This window comes from Lissotriton helveticus, chromosome 6, assembly GCF_964261635.1.
Source record: "Lissotriton helveticus chromosome 6, aLisHel1.1, whole genome shotgun sequence".
Taxonomy (NCBI): Eukaryota; Metazoa; Chordata; class Amphibia; order Caudata; family Salamandridae; genus Lissotriton; species Lissotriton helveticus.
This window is the reverse complement of record NC_136067.1, coordinates 904,122,497-904,144,904: the sequence shown is the minus strand read 5'-3', so window position 1 is coordinate 904,144,904 and position 22,408 is coordinate 904,122,497. Positions and strand designations below refer to the sequence as shown.

The 22,408-nt window shown below is 46.6% G+C and overlaps 1 protein-coding gene across 6 annotated transcripts in view; it reads right to left on the bottom strand.

Moving 5' to 3' along the window:
• Positions 1 to 22,408, bottom strand: part of AK9 (adenylate kinase 9) — a 1,611,121-nt gene that overhangs the window by 1,401,299 nt on the left and 187,414 nt on the right. For all 6 annotated transcript variants that reach the window (XM_078648533.1, XM_078648534.1, XM_078648537.1 and 3 more), the window contains exon 10: positions 6,810 to 6,911. In XM_078648533.1, coding sequence (XP_078504659.1) covers positions 6,810 to 6,911 — 102 coding nt within the window. The remainder of the gene's footprint in view (positions 1 to 6,809; positions 6,912 to 22,408) is intronic.

Here is a 22,408-nt window from a genome sequence, read left to right as displayed (position 1 = left end):
AAAGGGCGCAGGTGCAAAGGATTGAGGAACACCCAGACCATATGCCAACGGACCCATAGGACCAGTAGGAGCCCCAGAGGGGTGCATAGCCCTTGAATAAATCCCGAACATCGCATTCAGGAAATGCGTAGGATCCTGACCTGGAGCCGTGAAGGCAGGGTATGAACCCCCAGGCTGCTCTTGAGGGCGTGGAGTCGAAACGACGTCGACCTCCTCTTCGGGCTGGTGCACCGGAGTCGTACGACCTTCGGGCATCTGAGCCTCTCCCTCTCCAAACACCTCCTCCTCACCTTCATCCTCCCGACCTGAAGGATGGGATGGGTCCGGAGATGGAACAGTTTTTTGCTTCGGCGAACTCGGTGAATTCGCATGCGACGCCTCAACTTCGGCATCCTGTTCTTCCGAAGCCGAAGATACTATCACCTTCTCGACCAGTTTCACCTGCGACTTCGGCTTGGAACCCGATTCCTTCCTTGATCGATGTCGGGATTCATGGGTTCTCTTTTTATGCTTCCTCTTTGAAGATCTTGAAGCATGGGCCGAAGACGAATCCGATCGCGACCTCGATCGAGACCTTGACTTCGAGCGTCGAGTTCGCGATCTTGATTTCATCTTCTCTTTTCCTTCTTTAAACTTGGCAACAAGAAGTTTTGCCTCTCTTTCCCGTAGGGCTTTGGTGTCATCTTCCTGCAGTATTGGCATTCTTCGACGTCGTGGTCGGAGCTCAGACACCACAAACAGCATTCATGTGGATCTGTGATGGACATTATCTTGTTACATTCTCTTTTTCGAGGTCATGTCGAAAGAGAGAAGACAAAGAGACTAGAAAGAATAGCCAGTAACAAATTTACAGCAAAGGCTACAGACGATCCCAGAAAACCGTTAGCGTCGCGACGCGGAAAAAAGGGAACTGATGTCATCACACCGGCGTGGGCCTATTGTAGGCGTCGGTGACGTCAGCGGAGTCGCGAGCAATGCCGTGCCTCTATGACGTCCGGGTCCACGTCGGCGCGAAGCTACAAAAAGAATTTCCGAATGTTGCTGACGCAGGGGGATATTCACAAGGTGAGGAATCCACACGGCAGATGTATCTATCAGAAGAAGTCCATTTGATGGTAATCTTGATTTTTTGAGGTGATTGTGGTGGATCTGAGGCGGATTTCACTAGTTTCACCTCACAAGCAGAACCCTTCTTCCCCTTAGCTGTAACTGAAGGGGATTTTGAGGGACTGCGCCCTGAAGACCCTGGAGTGGTCTTTTTTGGGGCCTTCTCAGGTCTTTCTCCTGATGAATGTGTCTGAGGAGATCTACTTCTCTTCTGAGATCTCTTAGACGCCACAGATTCCTCTTCACTCTCACTTGAGAGGATCTCCTTCCTGGCTTTAACCTTCTGAAGCCAGATCAGCAGCCTTCCCTCACGATCTCTCAAGGTTTTATTCGAAAAGGTACGACATACCTTACAATCTGCTGCCTTATGGTCTGGATAGAGGCAGTAGATGCAGTCCTTGTGAGGGTCATCTGTATAAAGCCTCTTCTTAGAGCAGGTGGAACAAGCTTTAAATAGTCCTTTCTTCTCCTTCTCAGACATGGTAGATGAAAAACCTCAAATCTAAGTCAAAATACTGTAAAAGTAAAGAGTTTGAGCAGAGCTCAAAGGAGACTCCCTAGCACAACGTGCGGTAGAAAAATCTGAGGGGCAGAAGGTTCTCTCAGGAGGGTTCTAGAGGGTGAGGAGCTCTGATTGGTTCAGGGAAAAGTTTGGGCCTTTTTTACATAACAATGGCTATGGGTTGCAAAAGGGAAATGGGCCTAGGCCTCTTTTCAGTTTGCTTTACTACTAAGCACTGCTTTTTTATATACCGGAGACTCCCGTCTCGACGACGGGGAATGATTCAGGCATGTGAATCTATGAAAGTTCCAATACTGGGGTAAGTTTATTTTCCTCACTGGTGCACAAACCCCACCTTTTGGAACAGAGACACCACTGATTACATATTGGTCAGTGAAGTGCTGGCATCCAAACTTTAAGACTTTGAAGTCGATTATAAAAACTAAAGTGACCATAGACCCTTGCATGCAATTCTGCTATTAGTTTCTAAGGATTCACTATCACTACCATCGCTTGGGGAACCAACTGGGGAAGAGCGTCACAAGGCCCTCCACAGAATTAAATGGTCAGTGAATCTTGGAGGTAAACTTCTAGCCTGGATTGAGGAAACCAAGTCAGGCACCAAACCACTAGGCACCACAAATCCACTGGGACACTGGGAGGAAATTGTAGAAGATCTTCAACAGGCGATGGGGAATGGACATCGGAAACCTCTGAGAAGATGCACCTTTGCTTTAACATTTCCCCCTAGCCGCATAAAGGAGCTGCCTGCCTGCAAGCACATTCTCCATAGTGCCTTGGCCGCAAGAAGAAGAGGCCCTAAAATACAACTTGGCCAATCACTCACTGCTCTCAGAGCAGCTTACAAGCAGAAAGCATGGCAATACAAAAGGGAGCATATTGAAGTAGATTGGCTTACAATTTTCTCTCTATTAAAAGAGTAGGGGCCCGATGTAGGTCGGTCGGTAACGGCCGAAAATCAGTATTTTCGGCCGTTACCGACCGGTATTACAGAAATGGGATGTAGGGGCATGTGTAACTGATTCGGTAAAATTTCCGATCGGTAAATTTACCGATCGGTATTTCTACCGAATCGGTAAATTTGAGATGTAGGTGGGACTCTTCTGAGTCCCACAAGCCTTACAGAATCGGTATTTTACCATCAAATCAATTTGATGGTAAAATACCGACTCCGGTGTGCATGCACATGTGTGCATGCACACCTATGCCATATGACAGGCAGACCTGCCCTTAGGGCAGGTATGCCTGCCACATGGCACCCGAGCCTCTTTTGGGGGTGCCAGAGGGTGTCAAAGTGACACCCCCTGCACCCTTGTGTAAATCTGTATTTACCGATTCGGTAAATACCGAATCGGTAATGCCCATTCATTCCTATGGGCTTCAAAGCCCATAGGAATGAATGGGCATTACCGGTCGGTATTTACCGAATCGGTAAATACAGATTTTTACCGATTCGGTAAATGAAACATCTGGATGCTCCTACATGTCCCCCTTTCTTATTTACCGATTCTTAATTACCGAATCGGTAAAATTCGGTAATTAAGAATCGGTAAATAAGTCCTACCTACATCTGGCCCTAGAACTTGTCTCGTCTTTCAAAGTACATACTCTGCCTTAGCAATCCGGCACAGACCAAAGAGAACAGTGTGGCAGAAAGGGTCTGGATCAGCTATGTCAAGCAGTTATATCCAATGAACCAGATTGCAGTAACCACACTCCTTCCAAGCAACATTGCTCCAGATCCTTGGCCTAAACATAGCATTTCTATCCCAGAAGGAGCAGTAACGGTCACTATCAAAAAAATGAAGAACGATGGAGCACCACGGCCAAATGGGATCCCTGTCTCCTTGTTTAAAACAGCACAAGTCGTCTGAGCCAGAATCCTAATGCCACTTTAATTTCACTTTTGCCACTGCAATGACACTAAGATCTTCAAGGAGCTCAATCCTGTTTCAAATTCATACAAAGGAAAACTGCTCCAATCCTGCAAACTACCGGCTCATCGCCCTCCTCAATCTTGAAGCTAAAGCCTATGCCCGTATCCTTTCAGAGGTGTTCAAAACCTGGGCCTCAGAAAGAAAGAATGCTCTCTTTCTTCCTATCTGGATTCAGGCATGACTGCTCAATGATGGATAACATCATAGCATTGGCATATTTATTCAATCAAGCCATAAGGAGCAAGCAACCCCCCTGTTCTGCTGCTTTGCTGACTATAGAGCTGATTTCATTAGGGTGGATTGGGGCAGGCAATGGGGGAAGCTAACAGCTTGGGGGATCCCACCCCTTGCTCCTCAAGGCAATATTATCTCTGTACCAGGAGACCTGGGTCCGGGTAAAAACAGGACCCACCACAGCCACCGCTAGGGTGCCTACCAACAAAGTCTTAAGCAGCGCTGCGTATTGCCGCCCCCTCCTTTTGAACTTTTACACTGCCGACCTGGGCTCTGCTTTGGAAGGCACCAGTTTAAATACACCAAGCTGGGCAAAGTGCACCTTCCTATCTTGCAATATACAGATGATATAACAATCAATAACCACACCAGAGCTGGAGTACAGCGAGCCCTCAACGACCTCCATTGCTACAATCAGGAGAACAAACTCCAGGTGAATCAGGGCAAAACTAAGGTTATTGTCTTTGGTAAATAGCCACACAAAAAACAACTTCGCTGGCAGCTTGGAGAATTACAAATCATGACAAACCCAACCTGAAATTACCTAGGCGTTTGGTGCATGGAAGGGGCTAAACAAACTGCTCAACTCAGAAACAAGTCCATCTGTGTCACCCATAGCCTGAAACGCCTAAGCAACCGGCTACGTAGCCCAACAGCTGATCCAATGCTGACAGTTTTGAGAGCAAAACTGATCCAGACCCTCAGCTTTGGCCAACAAGCCTTTCCCAGTGCCCTTGAAACACTTCTTAAGAACTCCCACAGCACCACATACAAGAAAGTCTTACTTGCTCCCTGGCTGAGACTGGAGTTGGGCCTCAAAATACCAGACTTTGTGTGTCAGGAGGCCTAATAAAATATTTTCAAAATATTATCTTAGGGTCCTGCGTGCCCCAGAGCCCTTCCTCAAACACCACCTCAAATCAATCTTTGAAGGAGAGGACTCCCCATGGCAAACCTGGTTAGCAATAGAAATCAGCAGTTTAAACATTGTGGCTGCCAACCTACACACCCAGGAAATTCCATATTCAATGTGGAAAAAAGCTGTGAATAGGCAGGTAATGCAACTGTCTTTTGAGCGGGACATCGAAAGTCTACGCTCCAGCTGTACCATAAAGTCACTGAACTCATCCTGCATGCCAGGGCAGGCTCAGCCCTACTTTCAACAGGCACCTTCAGCCCAGGCATGCAGAACATCTCTCCACATTATGCTCATTGCTTGGCCAATCATGGACTTTAACCCACCCGGGCCTGGCGAGTGGAGGCAATCTCATGCAGGTTATATAACAATCGCAAAGAATCTTGACTCCATTTTCCATGCGGCTGCCCCAAACTTGCTGATGGATGCCGCTGACAGCTTCTTTCTCTGTCGTGGGCCAATGATATTAGTTAGTACAGAGAGGCCTCAGATCTGTGCTTTTTGAGTAATATGCCAGGAAACCTTGCCAGGCTTGGGAAATTCACAGACTTCATCCATCTCACACTTCTTAATGCCCCTACATGGTGACACTAGCTTTTGGTAGTGCACTATGTGCTCTTCATACATCCCTTAAGTCACAGCCAGTCCCCACCAACTACAAGGGCCACATGCAAAGTTCTCTAAATCCCGGCGGTATTCTGCAACACAAGATGACTGTCTTGTACTTTCCATCTCCCAGCAATAACCTTATGGGCTTACCCAGTGGGGACCGGGCGGTAAATCAATGCACCCACTTTCTAACCAACTTGAGCTCCAAAATCGCACCAGGGGTAACTAGTCTGCATTTTGCACTTTCTCCCCTCCTCCCACAACCTTAGATGTTACTTCCACTGCACAAATGTTATAAAACCTTTCGTACTCATTTTTTATTCCTTTTTATACTTAAAACATTTTAAATGCTGTTTACAGGGCATTGTGCTCCTTTTAGAAATGCCATTGATTATATTTTACATTTTCTTCCAAGTATTTTTTAGGGCCATATGTAGGTAATCTCTATTTACCGATTCTTAAATACCGAATTTTACCGATTCGGTATTTAAGAATCAGTAAATAGTATGTAGGTAAAAATTCAGTAAATTTTACTGAATGGGTAATATTCGGTATTACCGTTTCGGTATTTACCGGTTCAGTAATTCCCATTCATTCCTATGGGCCTGGAGGCCTATAGGAATGAATGGGAGGCAATTTACTATTACCGATTCGGTAAATACCGAATCAGTAATAGTCGGAACATATTCAAGGGTGGCAGGGTGTCACATTGACACTCTGTTGCACCCCTGAATCGTGCATGTGTGCACATGTAGCACACATACATGCCCTAAGGGCATGTATGTCTGCCACATGGCACTTTTAAAAAAGCACAAAATTGCTTTTTTAAAGGTTTTCGATCTTTACCACCAACTGTAGTTGGTCGTAAATAACAAATCCTTAAGGCTAAAATGCACTCACTTGAGTGCTACCTACATAGGGCCAATATCAGGCTTTGAGGAATCTGTAATTTACGGATTCGGTATTTTACTGATTCCTTAAAATAACGAAACGGTAAATTACCGATTCCTTATTTGCAGCCTCCTACATCTCAAATCCCTAAATACCGGTCGGTAAAGGTGAAATTTACCGAATTTCACCGTTACCGACCGGTATTGCCCCACCTACATATGGCCCCTAGTATTTATGGAAGAGGGAGTGGTTTTCCTTGCCATCAGGGAGTTGATTCGTATGTCACAAATTTGAACCAATACTTAAATATAAAAACACTGATCACTACATAGTTCCGGCCTCCATTGGTGGAGAATGGACTTCTGTCTGAAACAAAATATACTGAGTACGTGATGGGTGAAATGAAGAGACGCGTGCTTGCAACCAATTTTATTTGAGGTTCTAAATCAGACACTTAACTTTTGTGCACCTCAAATGCTCTTACATTTTATTTCTAACATTTACTGAAACCAGTCTAAAAATAAACTCTTTCAACTTAAAAATAACTGTACTTTTTATAATGTTGTCTAGTTTTGTCAGGCATCAGACTTACAGTATCCTCAATGTCTTGCACTCCCTCCTCTTCTGCGGCCTGAAGTTTGATGACAGGAGCTCCAGGTGGCACTCCCAAAAACTCAAGTCGGGACAACACAGACTAAAAGAGGAAAAGGTGAAAAAAGTTCAAAATGTGCTGATTTTTAAAGGTGGTCAATTGACAATAACTTAATTCACTTTATCAACAGTCCCAACTTTATCAATGAAGTGTGACCCTGGCTTTAAACATTCAGAAATATTCAAATATACAGAAAAACTGCAACTTTAAGTGACACTTTTCATTACACTGTGATATGTCTTGAGGTGAGACCATACTCATCACTATTTGGGGTTTTGGGCTATCTTTTTACACTAGACAACAGTGACTCAACTTATATTCTTCCCTCATACTGAGGTAAGAGTTCCAGCCCAGGTTACATTTTTCCAAAACATACAAAAGTAACAGGTTAGAGCGGTTGTGCACTGTGCAAATTTAAACAACAGTTTTTACAAACTGTAAGCAAGAAGAAAACAAGTTACTTACCTCTAACTTCAGTTATCCAGTATTGGTATCTTTCATAGATTCACATGCCTCAATCATTCCCCGTCGTCGAGGCGGGAGTCCCACGGTAAATAAAAAAGCAGTGCCAAAAGCACTTTGTAGTAGTAGTAGGCCCTAGAAATAGGCCTGAGGCCTAAATTATAGTAGCCTATCTACCTCATTATGTCAAAAAGACCAAAGTCTTTGCTCCAACCAATCAGCTCACAGCACCCTCTAGAACCCTCTCTGCAGAGCCAGTTCTCCTCAGATTTTCGTAGCACAAGTGGGAACAAGTATCCCAACCTTAGAGAACTGCCTCTCCGGGGAGGAGTGTGGGTGCATGTGAATCTATGAAAGATACCAATACTGGATAACTGAAGTTACAGGTAAGTAACTTGTTTTCTTATCCAGTATTGGGGTATCTTTCATAGATTCACATGCCTGAATCAGAATAGCAAGCAGTAAACCAGGCAAAGTCGGTTGCGGATGGTGGGAGACTTACTGTATTGCACCCCCATGAATGTACAGTGAACAACCAACAATCGCTTAGAGATTGATCTATTAACAACCTTATAGAAAACCAACATAGAAGTAATGCAATTTCCTACAGGAAATGGAACATTAGTAGCATATAAACTTACTGTATGACAACATATGTCTGCATATTATAAACAACAATTTGAACTTTATGTACTTTAAGAAAGAAGCCAACGGTAGTACCTGAATGTATTCCTATGGAAACAGGTGGCGTAACACAGCTTGGCCCACTGCCGCATCATTCTGATTTGCTGATTGTAGGCAGTAGTGTCTTGTAAACGTGTGGACATTCTTCCATGTCGCAGCACGGCAAATGTTCTCAAGCGTCACTCCTGCAAACAAAGCTGCAGACGCTGCCACAGCTCTTGTGGAATGAGATCCAACAGACCTTGTCAATGGTCGGTTAGCCTTGATGTGACAGAACTGGATGGCAGAGGCTATCCATCTGGAAATCGTAGCTTTAGTGACCGCTTTACCCAATGTAGTCTGGCCATAAGCCACAAACAATTGATCTGATTTTCTTAAAGTCTTGGTTCTCTGGAGGTAGAACTTTAAGCATCTTTTGATGTCTAAAGAATGTAATGTTCTCTCCACTGGGGTTGAAGGATTTGGAAAGAAAACCTTCAGCTTGACTGGTTCATTTAGATGAAATTGAGAAGGCACCTTTGGTATGAATGTTGGATTCGTCCGCAAAGTGACATAGTCTTGGGAAAAATGCATAAAGGGTTCCTTTATAGTGAATGCCTGAATTTCTCCCACTCGTCTGGCGGAAGTTAGGGCTAACAACAAAGCAACCTTCCATGTCAAGAATTTTAGGTCAGCTTTATGGATGGGTTCGAACGGGTGCTTCATCAACTGTGAGAGGACTGTATTGAGCTCCCATTCTGGTGGTGAAGGCTTTACTGGAGGATAAGCCCGGAAAAGACCCCTCATGAATTGCTTAACGAGCGATAAAGAGCAGAGCGATTGAGTATCAGCCATCTTCCTGTATATGGATAAAGCCGCTAAGTGGACCTTTATTGAAGAAAAAGAAAGACCAGATCGCGCCAAAAGCAATAAATAGGGTAGTATTTTTTCTGCTGGCGCCTTTATAGGATGTAAATTGTTTGAGATGCACCAAGCACAGAAGCGCTTCCACTTAAGACAATAAGTTTTTAATGTACTCTGGGCTCTTGCTTTCTTTAGAATGTCTCGGCAGTCCTGAGGAATTTGCAGATGTTGAAATTCTAGGAAATTAGGAGCCATGCATGCAATTTCAGCGATTGAGGGTCCGGGTGCAGTATCTGGCCCTCGTTGCGTGATAGTAACTTTGGGGTTACCAACAGCTTGATCGGTGGCTCCTGTGAGAGAAGCATGAGCTCCTGAAACCAATACTGGCGAGGCCACCTGGGAGCAATTAGCAGAAGGCGGCAACTCTCCAATTTCATCTTGCGCACCACTCGTGAAATCAAAGGGATCGGAGGAAAGGCGTAAGCATAACTCCTTGACCATCGCATGGACAGGGCATTCCCCCTTGATCCCGGTTGAGGGTACCTGCTGGCGAAGTACCGGCATTTCTTGTTCTGTTGGGTTGCAAACAAATCCAACATTGGCTTGCCCCATCTCTGAAATACCTTGCTCAATTGATTGTTGTTCAGTTCCCACTCGTGGCAATCTGACGAGGATCTGCTCAGTTTGTCTGCTAAAGTGTTGTACAGACCCCTGACGTGTTCTACCTTGAGAGTTATGTTGTGAATCGTTAACCATTGCCATAACTCTTGGGCTTCCCTGGACAATGTTGCTGATCTCGTTCCCCCTTGCTTGTTGATATAAGATATGCTGGTAGTGTTGTCCGTTCTGGCCAGAACTGAGGATCCTGTGAACCTGGGGAGAAACGCTTGACGAGAAAGAAAAATGGCTTTCAACTCCTGACTGTTGATGTGGCATTTTTTCTTCTGTTGTGACCATTTTCCCTGCACCTGTAAATCCTGGAGATGACCTCGCCAGCCCTCCATGGATGCATCTGTTGTCAGAATGAAATCTGGAGGGGCTTGCAAGAAAGTGTGGCAGGGTATGCTCAGACGTGAGTCCCTTGCTCACTTTGCCACTGGATTCAAGCAAGCCGGGCTGAAGAAGGCTGTAATGCCAGAAACCGGTCCTCGGAAGCTTGTTTCCGGTCCAGGGAAGGCATGGCTTAGCAGTTCGGGCTGGACTGTTCCCATGAGGCACAGGGTCAGACTGATTTGTATATAGCCATGTCTGAACTGGGGTGGCAGAGTGGGCTAAAGAACGGTGATGGATTAAACCCAGATCTTTTGACTGGGTGTGAGTGTTTGATTGGTTCAGATGCTCCGTCCATCACCACCCCCTTTGTACCGCTTTGGCCGCCATAAGTGTGGCAGGGTATGCTCAGACGTGAGTCCCTTGCTCACTTTGCCACTGGATTCAAGCAAGCCGGGCGGAAGACGGCTGTAATGCCAGAAACCGGTCCTCGGAAGCTTGTTTCCGCTCCAGGGAAGGCATGGCTTGGCAGTTCGGGCTGGACTGTTCCCATGAGGCACAGGGTTAGACTGATTTGCATATGGCCATGTCTGAACTGGGGTGGCAGAGTGGGCTAAAGAACGGTGATGGATTAAACCCAGATCTTTTGACTGGGTGTGAGTGTTTCTTTGGTTCAAATGCTCCGTCCATCACCACCCCCTTTTGTACCGCTTTGGCCGCCATAAGTGTGGCAGGGTATGCTCAGACGTGAGTCCCTTGCTCACTAGCCCACTGGATTCAAGCAAGCCGGGCTGAAGACAGCTGTAATGCCAGAAACCGGTTCTCGGAAGCTTGTTTCCGGTCCAGGGAAGGCATGGCTTGGCAGTTCGGGCTGGACTGTTCCCATGAGGCACAGGGTCAGACTGATTTGCATATGGCCATGTCTGAACTGGGGTGGCAGAGTGGGCTAAAGAACGGTGATGGATTAAACCCAGATCTTTTGACTGGGTGTGAGTGTTTGATTGGTTCAGATGCTCCGTCCATCACCACCCCCTTTTGTACCGCTTTGGCCGCCATAAGTGTGGCAGGGTATGCTCAGACGTAAGTCCCTTGCTCACTTTCCCACTGGATTCAAGCAAGCCAGGCTGAAGACGGCTGTAATGCCAGAAACTGGTTCTCGGAAGCTTGTTTCCGGTCCAGGGAAGGCATGGCTTGGCAGTTCGGGCTGGACTGTTCCCATGAGGCACAGGGTCAGACTGATTTGCTTATGGCAATGTCTGAACTGGGGTGGCAGGGTGGGCTAAAGAACGGTGATGGATTAAACCCAGATCTTTTGACTGGGTGGGAGTGTTTGATGGGTTCAGATGCTCCGTCCATCAGCACCCCCTTTTGTACCGCTTTGGCCGCAATAAGTGTGGCAGGGTATGCTCAGACGTGAGTCCCTTGCTCACTTTCCCACTGGTTCAAGCAAGCCGGGCTGAAGACGGCTGTAATGCCAGAAACCGGTTCTCGGAAGCTTGTTTCCGGTCCAGGGAACGCATGGCTTGGCAGTTCGGGCTGGACTGTTCCCATGAGGCACAGGGTCAGACTGATTTGCATATGGACATGTCTGAACTGGGGTGGCAGAGTGGGCAAAAGAACGTTGATGGATTAAACCCAGATCTTTTGACTGGGTGTGAGTGTTTGATTGGTTCAGATGCTCCATCCATCACCACCCCCTTTTGTACCGCTTTGGCCGCCATAAGTGTGGCAGGGTATGCTCAGACGTGAGTCCCTTGCTCACTTTCCCACTGGATTCAAGCAAGCCGGGCTGAAGACGGCTGTAATGCCAGAAACCGGTTCTCGAAAGCTTGTTTCCGGTCCAGGGAAGGCATGGCTTGGCAGTTCGGGCTGGACTGTTCCCATGAGGCACAGGGTCAGACTGATTTGCATATGGCCATGTCTGAACTGGGGTGGCAGAGTGGGCTAAAGAACGGTGATGGATTAAACCCAGATGTTTTGACTGGGTGTGAGTGTTTGATTGGTTCAGATGCTCCGTCCATCACCACCCCCTTTTGTACCGCTTTGGCCGCCATAAGTGTGGCAGGGTATGCTCAGACGTGAGTCCCTTGCTCACTTTCCCACTGGATTCAAGCAAGCCGGGCTGAAGACGGCTGTAATGTCAGAAACCGGTTCTCGGAAGCTTGTTTCCGGTCCAGGGAAGGCATGGCTTGGCAGTTCGGGCTGGACTGTTCCCATGAGGCACAGGGTCAGACTGATTTGCATATGGCCATGTCTGAACTGGGGTGGCAGAGTGGGCTAAAGAACAGTGATGGATTAAACCCAGAACTTTTGACTGGGTGTGAGTGTTTGATTGGTTCAGATGCACCGTCCATCACCACCCCCTTTTGTACCGCTTTGGCCACCATAAGTGTGGCAGGGTATGCTCAGACGTGAGTCCCTTGCTCACTTTCCCACTGGATTCAAGCAAGCCGGGCTGAAGACGGCTGTAATGCCAGAAACCGGTTCTCGGAAGCTTGTTTCCGGTCCAGGGAAGGCATGGCTTGGCAGTTCGGGCTGGACTGTTCCCATGAGGCACAGGGTCAGACTGATTTGCATATGGCCATGTCTGAACTGGGGTGGCAGAGTGGGCTAAAGAACGGTGATGGATTAAACCCAGATCTTTTGACTGGGTGTGAGTGTTTGATTGGTTCAGATGCTCCGTCCATCACCACCCCCTTTTGTACCGCTTTGGCCGCCATAAGTGTGGCAGGGTATGCTCATACGTGAGTCCCTTGCTCACTTTCCCACTGGATTCAAGCAAGCCGGGCTGAAGACGGCTGTAATGCCAGAAACCGGTTCTCGGAAGCTTGTTTCCGGTCCAGGGAAGGCATGGCTTGGCAGTTCAGGCTGGACTATTCCCATGAGGCACAGGGTCAGACTGATTTGCATATGGCCATGTCTGAACTGGGGTGGCAGAGTGGGCTAAAGAACGGTGATGGATTAAACCCAGATCTTTTGACTGGGTGTGAGTGTTTGATTGGTTCAGATGCTCCGTCCATCACCACCCCCTTTTGTACCGCTTTGGCCGCCATAAGTGTGGCAGGGTATGCTCAGACGTGAGTCCCTTGCTCACTTTCCCATTGCATTCAAGCAAGCTGAAGACGGCTGTAATGCCAGAAACCGGTTCTCCGAAGCTTGTTTCCGGTCCAGGGAAGGCATGGCTTGGCAGTTCGGGCTGGACTGTTCCCATGAGGCACAGGGTCAGACTGATTTGCATATGGCCATGTCTGAACTGGGGTGGCAGAGTGGGCTAAAGAACGGTGATGGATTAAACCCAGATCTTTCGACTGGGTGTGAGTGTTTGATTGGTTCAGATGCTCCGTCCATCAACACCCCCTTTTGCACCGCTTTGGCCGCCATAAGTTTGGCAGGGTATGCTCAGACGTGAGTCCCTTGCTCACTTTCCCACTGGATTCAAGCAAGCCGGGCTGAAGACGGCTGTAATGCCAGAAACCGGTTCTCGGAAGCTTGTTTCCGGTCCAGGAAAGGCATGGCTTGGCAGTTCGGGCTGGACTGTTCCCATGAGGCACAGGGTCAGACTGATTTGCATATGGCCATGTCTGAACTGGGGTGGCAGAGTAGGCTAAAGAACGATGATGGATTAAACCCAGATCTTTTGACTGGGTGTGAGTGTTTGATTGGTTCAGATGCTCCGTCCATCACCACCCCCTTTTGTACCGCTTTGGCCACCATAAGTGTGGCAGGGTATGCTCAGACGTGAGTCCCTTGCTCACTTTCCCACTGGATTCAAGCAAGCCGGGCTGAAGACGGCTGTAATGCCAGAAACCGGTTCTCCGAAGCTTGTTTCGGGTCCAGGGAAGGCATGGCTTGGCAGTTCGGGCTGGACTGTTCCCATGAGGCACAGGGTCAGACTGATTTGCATATGGCCATGTCTGAACTGGGGTGGCAGAGTGGGCTAAAGAACGGGGATGGATTAAACCCAGATCTTTTGATTGGGTGTGATTGTTTGATTGGTTCAGATGCACCGTCCATCACCACCCCCTTTTGTACCGCCATTGAAGATGTAGCTCTTCCTGTAAAAGTTGCATCTTTAGACGTGCTAATGGAATGAGGTTGATGGCCGAAGAGTACATCCCCAGAAGTGATGCAAATAGGCGAACTGAAAGTGACCTTTTTCTTGACAGTTTTGTTGCCAAGGCCTGTAGTCGGAGTTGTCTCTTTCGAGACAAGAAAGCCTTGCATTCTACGGTGTCTAGACAAGCTCTTAGGAACAACAGGTTCCGTTTCGGAACTAATTGAGATTTGCTCTTGTTGATTGTAAGGCCTAGAGATGCAAAGAGATTGCGGCATATCGTAATGTCGGACTTTACTTTGGTCTTTGATGGACCTTTGACTAGCCAGTCGTCCAAATACGGGAAGACCTGCACCTTTGCTGATCAAAGAGCTGCGGCTACAGGAGCCAGGCACTTCGTGAAAATCATTGGGGCCGACTTGAGGCCAAACGGGAGGACCTTGAACTGATAATGGGCGCCAGCCACAGTGAAACTGAGGTATTTTCGATGTTTTGGGTGAATTGGGATGTGGAAGTATGCATCTTCCATGTCCAAGGAAGCCATGTAATCTCCCTCGTTGAGGCAGTTGAGAATGTCTGAGAGAGTGGCCATTCGGAATCCCTGTTTTTTGAGATATCTGTTCAGATTGCGCAGGTCTAGGATCGGTCGCCATTCCCCTGATTTCTTTTTTATGAGGAAAAAACGGGAATAGAAACCTGTCCTTCTCTGATGGATTGGAACTTTCTCTACAGCGTTCTTGAGAAGCATTGCTTGAACCTCCTTGATCAGTAAGTGAAGACGAGGGGGAGGGGGACCCCTGGGCGGAGTTGTTGGAGGTTTGGTAATGAACTCCAGGGTGTGACCATGTTGGACTAGGTCCAGCACCCACTGATCTGTTGTTATCTGATGCCATTGATGTTGGAAGGCAGATATCTTCGCGCCCATGGGAAAATAGGGGATTGAAGGTGGCGCCAAATTGATCTCACTGTTTCTTGTGATTGTCTCGCCCCTGATTGTTCGTGCGCCTTCTTCCTCCTTGGCGAGAGAAACCAGCCGATCCAGACTGGCGATACGAAGATTGATAGTTCTGGCGGTATCGCTGTTGATATTGCCTGCCTTGCTGGTAATAATTTCCTCTGGACGAATAACCACGTCCTCTGGCTCCTCTGAACGATCCTCTCTTGTACTGCAATGACCCCAGCGATTTTGCAGTATCCGTATCTGTTTTAATTGCTTGTAGAGCTTCGTCTACGTGTTTCCAAAAGAGGGATTCTCCGTCGTAAGCCATGTCCAGCACTTTCAATTGGACCTCTGGACGAAAGATAGTGGCCTTTAACCACCCTTGACGTCTCAAGACAGCCGCTCCTGCCAACTGTCTGAAATTTGTGTTTGCAATATCTAATGCGCAGTCGATGGACTCCGCAGCTGTGTGCTCTCCTTCCATTAATATTTTTTGTGCTTCCTGCCTTTTATCTCCTGTAATGAGTTCCATGAAAACAGCCATTTCCGACCACATTTGGCGATCATAGCGCCCTATAATCGCCAAAGAATTTGCCGCTCTGATGGAGGCCGCATCCATTGTGGAAAACTTTTTCCCAATAAGGTCCAAACGTCGCCCCTCTTTATCAGGTGGTGTAGAAATAGGGGTAGCCGGGTTCTTCGACCTTTGCTGTGCAGCCTGAGAGATCACCGAATCCGTACGCGGATGACCAATAAGGCACGCTGGACTAGTGAACGGGGCACGGTATTTCTTCTCAATTCTTGGCAACACAGCAGGCACAGAAGCGGGGTTTTTCATTACTTTGAGGCCCTCTTTCCAAATATACTTAATGATAGGAATGGCTCGAGACACCTTCCTGGTTTCTTCTTTAAAATCATGAAGAAAACACTCCGTTTGCTCCACAGTCACCAGGAGTTTAAATCTGTTTGCTGCTCTCTGCATCAGATTGTGGAAGCCACCTACATCCTCAGGTGGAGAATCTGAAGGCTGAGGAGTCGGAGGGGATGGCATGGGAATAACATAATCATCCCACGGGTCTGATGAAGGTGCGTTAGGCAACTCCCCTTCCTCTACTTCCTCTTCTGAGGACGTGTCCAGGGTTTGTGGAGGCAACTCATGTTGCGTAGGTTCCACAACTGGAGAAAGCGGTGGAATTTGAGATGGAGGAATAGAAGTAGTAGGCTGAGGCATTTGTGGCGGAAAGCGTTGCTTGTAATCTGCCAGCATATCCTGTAAATCCTGAATCAGGGTAGGTGGTAAATGGGTGACTTCTGAGACCTTAGGCCGCCTCTGATGTTCCAAAGAGTGAGGCACTAAAATGTCCTCCTGATAGTAATGTTCAGTATAAGTGCCGTCTTCATCATCATCTTGACACTTGATGACGAGATCAGATGGGTGACGCGCCACACCAATAGCTCCTTCATTATCATCATCCTCAAAATCATCTTCTTCGTCATCCGAGTAGGATTCCAGAAGATGAGAGGGCATAAGTAGCGACATGTAAGAACCTTGTTGCCTCTTGTAAGAGACGAGTTGAAAGTTCTTCGTTGAAACTGTCATACAAAAAACCTGATTCCCAGCGATCGGCTTCACTAAAGCTGAATCCATCAACTTTGACGGCACCGGTGACAAAGGTGCAGCTGGCTGCTGAAAAGATGTCGTAGACAAAGGAAATGTCGTCGATGGAATTGCCGTCGACGGGACCGTCGTCGATGGACTCGACGTCGACGGGACAATCGTCGGCGGTGGCGCCGATGACTTCGTCGATGGGCTCTTTTTAGACGATGAAGGCTTCGTTGACGATGATGTCTTCGTCGACGGGCCGTCTACGGGAGTTCTTTTAGCCACAATACAAATCTTTGTAGACACAATAGGCGAAGAGACAGATGTAGTGTAGATCATAGCCGTAGAAGAGGAAGTTGAAGTAGAAATAGTAGTCACTGGTGAGGAGACAGAAGAGCTCTTACTCACGGTTTTCTTAGAGGAATCGTTGGTGGCTGAGGCTACAGAGACAGAATGTGGAGATCTCTGTGAAGAGCCTGAAGTAGAGTGGGAGGTTTTCGCATGTTTTCTCCCCTCACTTCTCTTATCCTCCTGAGACCTCGCCCTCTTACTAGAGATAGAGGCCTTGTCATCATCATCCGTGGAAGAGGATTTTAGCCACAAAAGGACTCTGGCCTCCTTATCCCTTAAGGTCTTAGAAGGGAAGGTGCGACAGATCTTACAAGTTTTTGCCTCATGTTTGGGATAAAGGCAATAAATACAGTCCTTGTGCTGATCATCCACATGGACCCTTTTCTTCTCGCAGGTTCTGCAAGGTCTAAACAAGGCCTTCTTGTCAGACATCCTGAAGCTCGGAGGAAAAAACTGAGTCAAGACTCAGGGAGACTCCCTTCCACACGACGTGCGGTGAAAATCTGAGGAGAACTGGCTCTGCAGAGAGGTTTCTAGAGGGTGCAGTGAGCTGATTGGTTGGAGCAAAGACTTTGGTCTTTTTGACATAATGAGGTAGATAGGCTACTATAATTTAGGCCTCAGGCCTATTTCTAGGGCCTACTACTACTACAAAGTGCTTTTGGCACTGCTTTTTTATTTACCGTGGGACTCCCGCCTTGACGACGGGGAATGATTCGGGCATGTGAATCTATGAAAGATACCCCAATACTGGATAAATGTTCTTTTCCTGTGCTGATAGGTCTCAAGCATCCGTAGTTTCATCATAATTATAACTACTTAGGATGACACTGCAAGTGATATAGGATTCCACAATACACTGAAAGAAATATTATTAAAAATAAATCAAAAGTATTTTAAAAATGATTACACAGGCTGAGGCTCTAACTAAAACTTGGTCTCTGCTTCTACGGGACTAAAAACCATAGGGTCCAACTTAAAGTTTCATTTTATTTTAAAAAAATGCTTTATTAAAAAGCAAACACAGACATGGTGGTCTGCTGACCCCAGTAGGCCACCATCCTTGGGATGGCTGCTATTCCCAATGGCTCACAAATAGTGACCTTCCTTATTCATATTCATGGTGTAGGTCAATTTGTGATCTACCGGAAATCACTAACTAAAACTCAAAATGTTTCATACATTAGGAATAACAATATCCTAATCGCAGACAATCGCAATTAGGTAATCACTATTCCTAAAATATGTAAATATGGCCCTAAATATGAAAAAAAGCCACATGACCACAAAAATTAAAATTAATCTTGCGCATGGGTTTTCTGGTTTGATTATCTGTATCCAGACAATGCTGTAAAAAGGATGAACCAGTCTTAAGGAGGCAACGGTAGGTTCTCTAGAAAGGCCATAATTGCACTGTTGTCTATGGATAAGTGGTCCTTCTGTCTATGAAAAAACAATGGCTAATATCTGACCACCTACTAGAAAGGGACTATTCATATACAGCTACATCTTCTCTCAAAAGTATCTATGTTATGGACATATGACTGCAGGTTTTGATAACTTAGTGATGTCTAGGTGAACTTTGAGAGCTCCTTTTTCAGTGAGGTTAAAGCTGAATGTGCTGCTACCTTCAACTGACAATGAGATAGAAGATTTTTGATACTTCTTTTTTAAGGATCATAGGTAGATGTTTGCTTCCCTTTTAAATGCAGAGTGAAGAGAGAGTATGGGTCAGGCGTGAAGCCAAGAGTGCTTGAATTTTATCTAATTCAAAAAGGCTGGGACAAAAGTGTTTTGATGTTCAGGAGGGATGAGTAGGAATTCAGTTTTGTGTGAATACAGCATCAGTATATTCTCCACCATTCAATCTTCATTTAACATGAGGTTGGTACAGAGAATGATAACATCCTTTACAAATGAAAACTTTAAGTATAGTTGTGAGACATCTGCATATTGATGGGCTATGGCACAGGCTGAATAAAATAGGGGAGAGTATCGAACTATGAGGGAAGCTGTATAATATTGTTTTTTTTAATATATGTGTGCCCAACTTCACTAGCCGCTGTCAATGAGAAAGGAACAAAGTTGTCCATTATGAAATAGAGCTCTAAATCCAACTCTGTTTTTTAAGAACCACGTTTAATTTCTTGTGATAAACAGTATCAGATGCTGCTTAGAGATCTAATAAGATCAGTAGAGCTATACTGCCTTCACCTAGGATGCGGTGAATATCAACAAATACTCTCAATGTTGCTAATTCTGTACCTAACCTTGTTCCGAACTCTGATTGGAATTCTGCTAGCAGATGGTTATCATTGATGTAAGATGTTAGATGTCTCAGGATTTATTGCTTGTTGTTTTTCTGAGCCTTTATAAATTGGAAACTGGTCTGCTATAAGCCAGGAGTTGAAGATCTAAGTTGCATACTTTAACATGTTTGCTATTTGATTTTTTAGGAGTTTTACAAACGTTCCTTGACATTAGAAAAAAAACATTGAGAACAAAACTGAAAGGGAGAGAACAGGTAAGTATTAAGGAAAGGAATTAATGAACAAATTACTTACCTTCTGTAATGATTTTTCTGGTGGATACAGTATCTGCCTGTGGATTCCAAACCTTTCGAATTACCCTTGCGCCAGCATTCCACAGAAACTTTTTTCATAGCTCTCCCACATCGAGGAGGAAGTCACAATAGCACGGTTCCGCTCGTGACTCTGTATGACGTCATTGAAGCCATAAGAAGACCTCGTTGGCATGCTGACGTCAGTTCCACCCATTTTTTCCATGCCTTCCAGGCGAGCGAGTGAACTGACAACATTTTGCGAAAGAAAGAATCATTATTCCCACCCCCGTGCTGCTCCGAGGCTACAGAGACAGAGCAGCACGGGGGTGGGAATAATGATTCTTTCTCTCGCCGGACATTAACCACGCAGAACACCCCTCGCCTGCAAGCTCATGGGGCATTAAGAATAACTGAAAAGAAGACCACAACAGGTCCTTTTTTGGCAATATTTACCGTTTTTGCTTCATTGGGCCAACTCATGCCCCGAAGCACAAACAGTCACCTTATTTTTGCTGTACTGTTTGTAGGACAGTAGGCATATCTCTGTAGAACTGAGTACAAACAAGTAGGGATCGCTATTTGGTCCTGATGAGTAAGCAGTAGGGGACTGCTTACGAAACATGTCGACTAGGTAGCTAGCTAATGCTCTACCTCACAACCCCTTCTTAATGTTCCCAGCTAGAGAAGTGAATAAAATAATTTTTTTCTACTATGCCAGGGAATTTTTAAACTTTTTTTTTATATATTCACTTTTTGAGGTCCCTACACTTTCACTGAAACCTGTGCACTTACACATAGCCACTGTCACAATATAAGTGCTCCCGCGTATTTCGTTTGGTCGTAGCACGCCCCGTCCCGTTATAGGGGCGGGAAGACCCCTATGATGAAGCATGACACTAATGGATTTTTTTAGTGTGTGAGAGGTATTTTAAAAAGCACATTGTGCTCTCGTCTTTCCACCTTTAAGAGAGAGCCTAGCACGATTTAGAAGATACTATATCTGCCTGTGGATTCCTCACCTTGTGAATACCCCTTGCGTCAGCAACATTCGGAAATTCTTTTTTCGTAGCCTCGCGCCGACGTGGACTCCTGACGTCATAGAGACACGACCTCGCTCGCGACTCCGCTGACGTCACCGACGCCTATAATAGGCCCACGCCGGCGTGATGACATCAGTTCCGCCCTTTTTTCCGTGCCATCGAGGCACACGGACGGACCAATGACAGTAGAAATATACAAGTATACATAGTACACAATACTCAAGGCAAAACACACAGTGTTAAGCAAAGGCAGGAAAGTAATTAAAACAATTCCTTGACCACAAAATATAAATACATTACAAAACAGTAACTCTGGCATAGAAGAGTGGACAACGGGGAGGCGGGTGGGTCAGTGAGGAATCCACAGGCAGATATAGTATCTACCAGAAAAAGCGTTACCGAAGGTAAGTAACTTGTTCTTCTGATAGATACATCTGCCGTGTGGATTCCTCACCTTGTGAATAGAGTCCCACAGCAGTCCCCACTCCCGGAGGAGGGTGTCCACTCTTCTAAACCAGGAAATCCTGAAGGACAGAGCGCGCAAAGTGACCCTCCCTCCTCACTTCGGAATCCAAGCAGTAATGCTTCGCGAAAGTGTGGAGGGAAGACCAAGTTGCCGCTCTACAAATATCCTCAACAGGCACACCTCTAGCCAATGCTGAGGTCGAAGACTTAGCTCTAGTTGAATGAGCCCTTATACCCTCAGGTGGTTCCTTACCGGCCAAAGAGTAGCAGATCTTTATGCAGAGGACAATCCATCTCGATAAAGTTCTCTTATGGACCGCCCTTCCTTTCTTGCAGCCAGCAAATCCAACGAAGAGCTGGTCTTCCAAGCGAAAGTCCTTGGATCTGTCCAAGTAAAAGGACACCGCCCTCTTAGGGTCCAGACGGTGCAGTCTCTCTTCCTCCTTAGAAGGGTGAGGGGGAGGATAGAAGGTAGGAAGGGTAATGGACTGTCCTAGATGGAAGGGAGTTACCACCTTAGGCAGAAAAGCAGCCCTGGTCCTAAGAACCATTCGATCAGCATGAATGGTCAGGAAAGGGGGCTTGGAACTAAGAGCTTGAAGCTCACTAACCCTCCTTGCCGAGGTTATTGCAACCAGGAAGACTGTCTTAAAGGTAAGAAGCCTCATGAGACATTTATGGAGAGGCTCAAAGGGAGCACCCATCAAAAAAGTCAATACAAGATTCAAATCCCACTGAGGCACAATAAAAGGTGAAGGAGGGAACTTATTAGTAAGACCCTTCAAAAACCTTAAGACCACAGGAGACTTAAAAAGAGAAGGCTGGTCAGACAAACAGAGAAATGCCGACAAGGCCGAAAGGTAACCCTTCACTGTGGCAACCGCAAGCCCCTGCTGCGCCAGAGAAAGGGCAAACTGGAGAACATTAGACAAATGGGCCTTCAATGGATCAATAGACTTTTCCCCACACCACGAGACAAATTTCGCCCATCTATAAGAATAGATGGACTTAGTGGAATCACGCCTGGCTGACAGGATGACATCCACAACGTCAGGCGGGAGGGAAAAGGAAATCAGGTTGCCCCGTTCAATCTCCAGGCATGAAGGTGCAATGTCTGGAGGTGGGGGTGTAGAACCTGCCCCTCCATCTGAGAGAGGAGGTCTGCCCTGAGAGGGAGACGGAGCGGCGGGTGAGAGGAGAGGTGGAGTAGATCTGTATACCACACCCTTCTTGGCCAATCCGGGGCGACCAATATGACTTGGGCCCGGTCTTGTCGAATCTTCCTCAGAACCCGAGGAATCAAAGGTATGGGGGGAAACGCGTAAAGGAGTTGACCTTTCCAACTCAACTGAAACGCATCCCCCAAGGCTCCTTGCATCGGATACTGGAGATTGCAGAATGACAGACAGTGCGCATTCTCTTGAGTGGCGAACAGGTCCACCCGAGGAGTCCCCCACATCTGAAAGATGTCGTGAACCACCTCCGGGTGAAGCCTCCACTCGTGGTCGGCAGAGAACTGCCGACTGAGACTGTCTGCACGAACG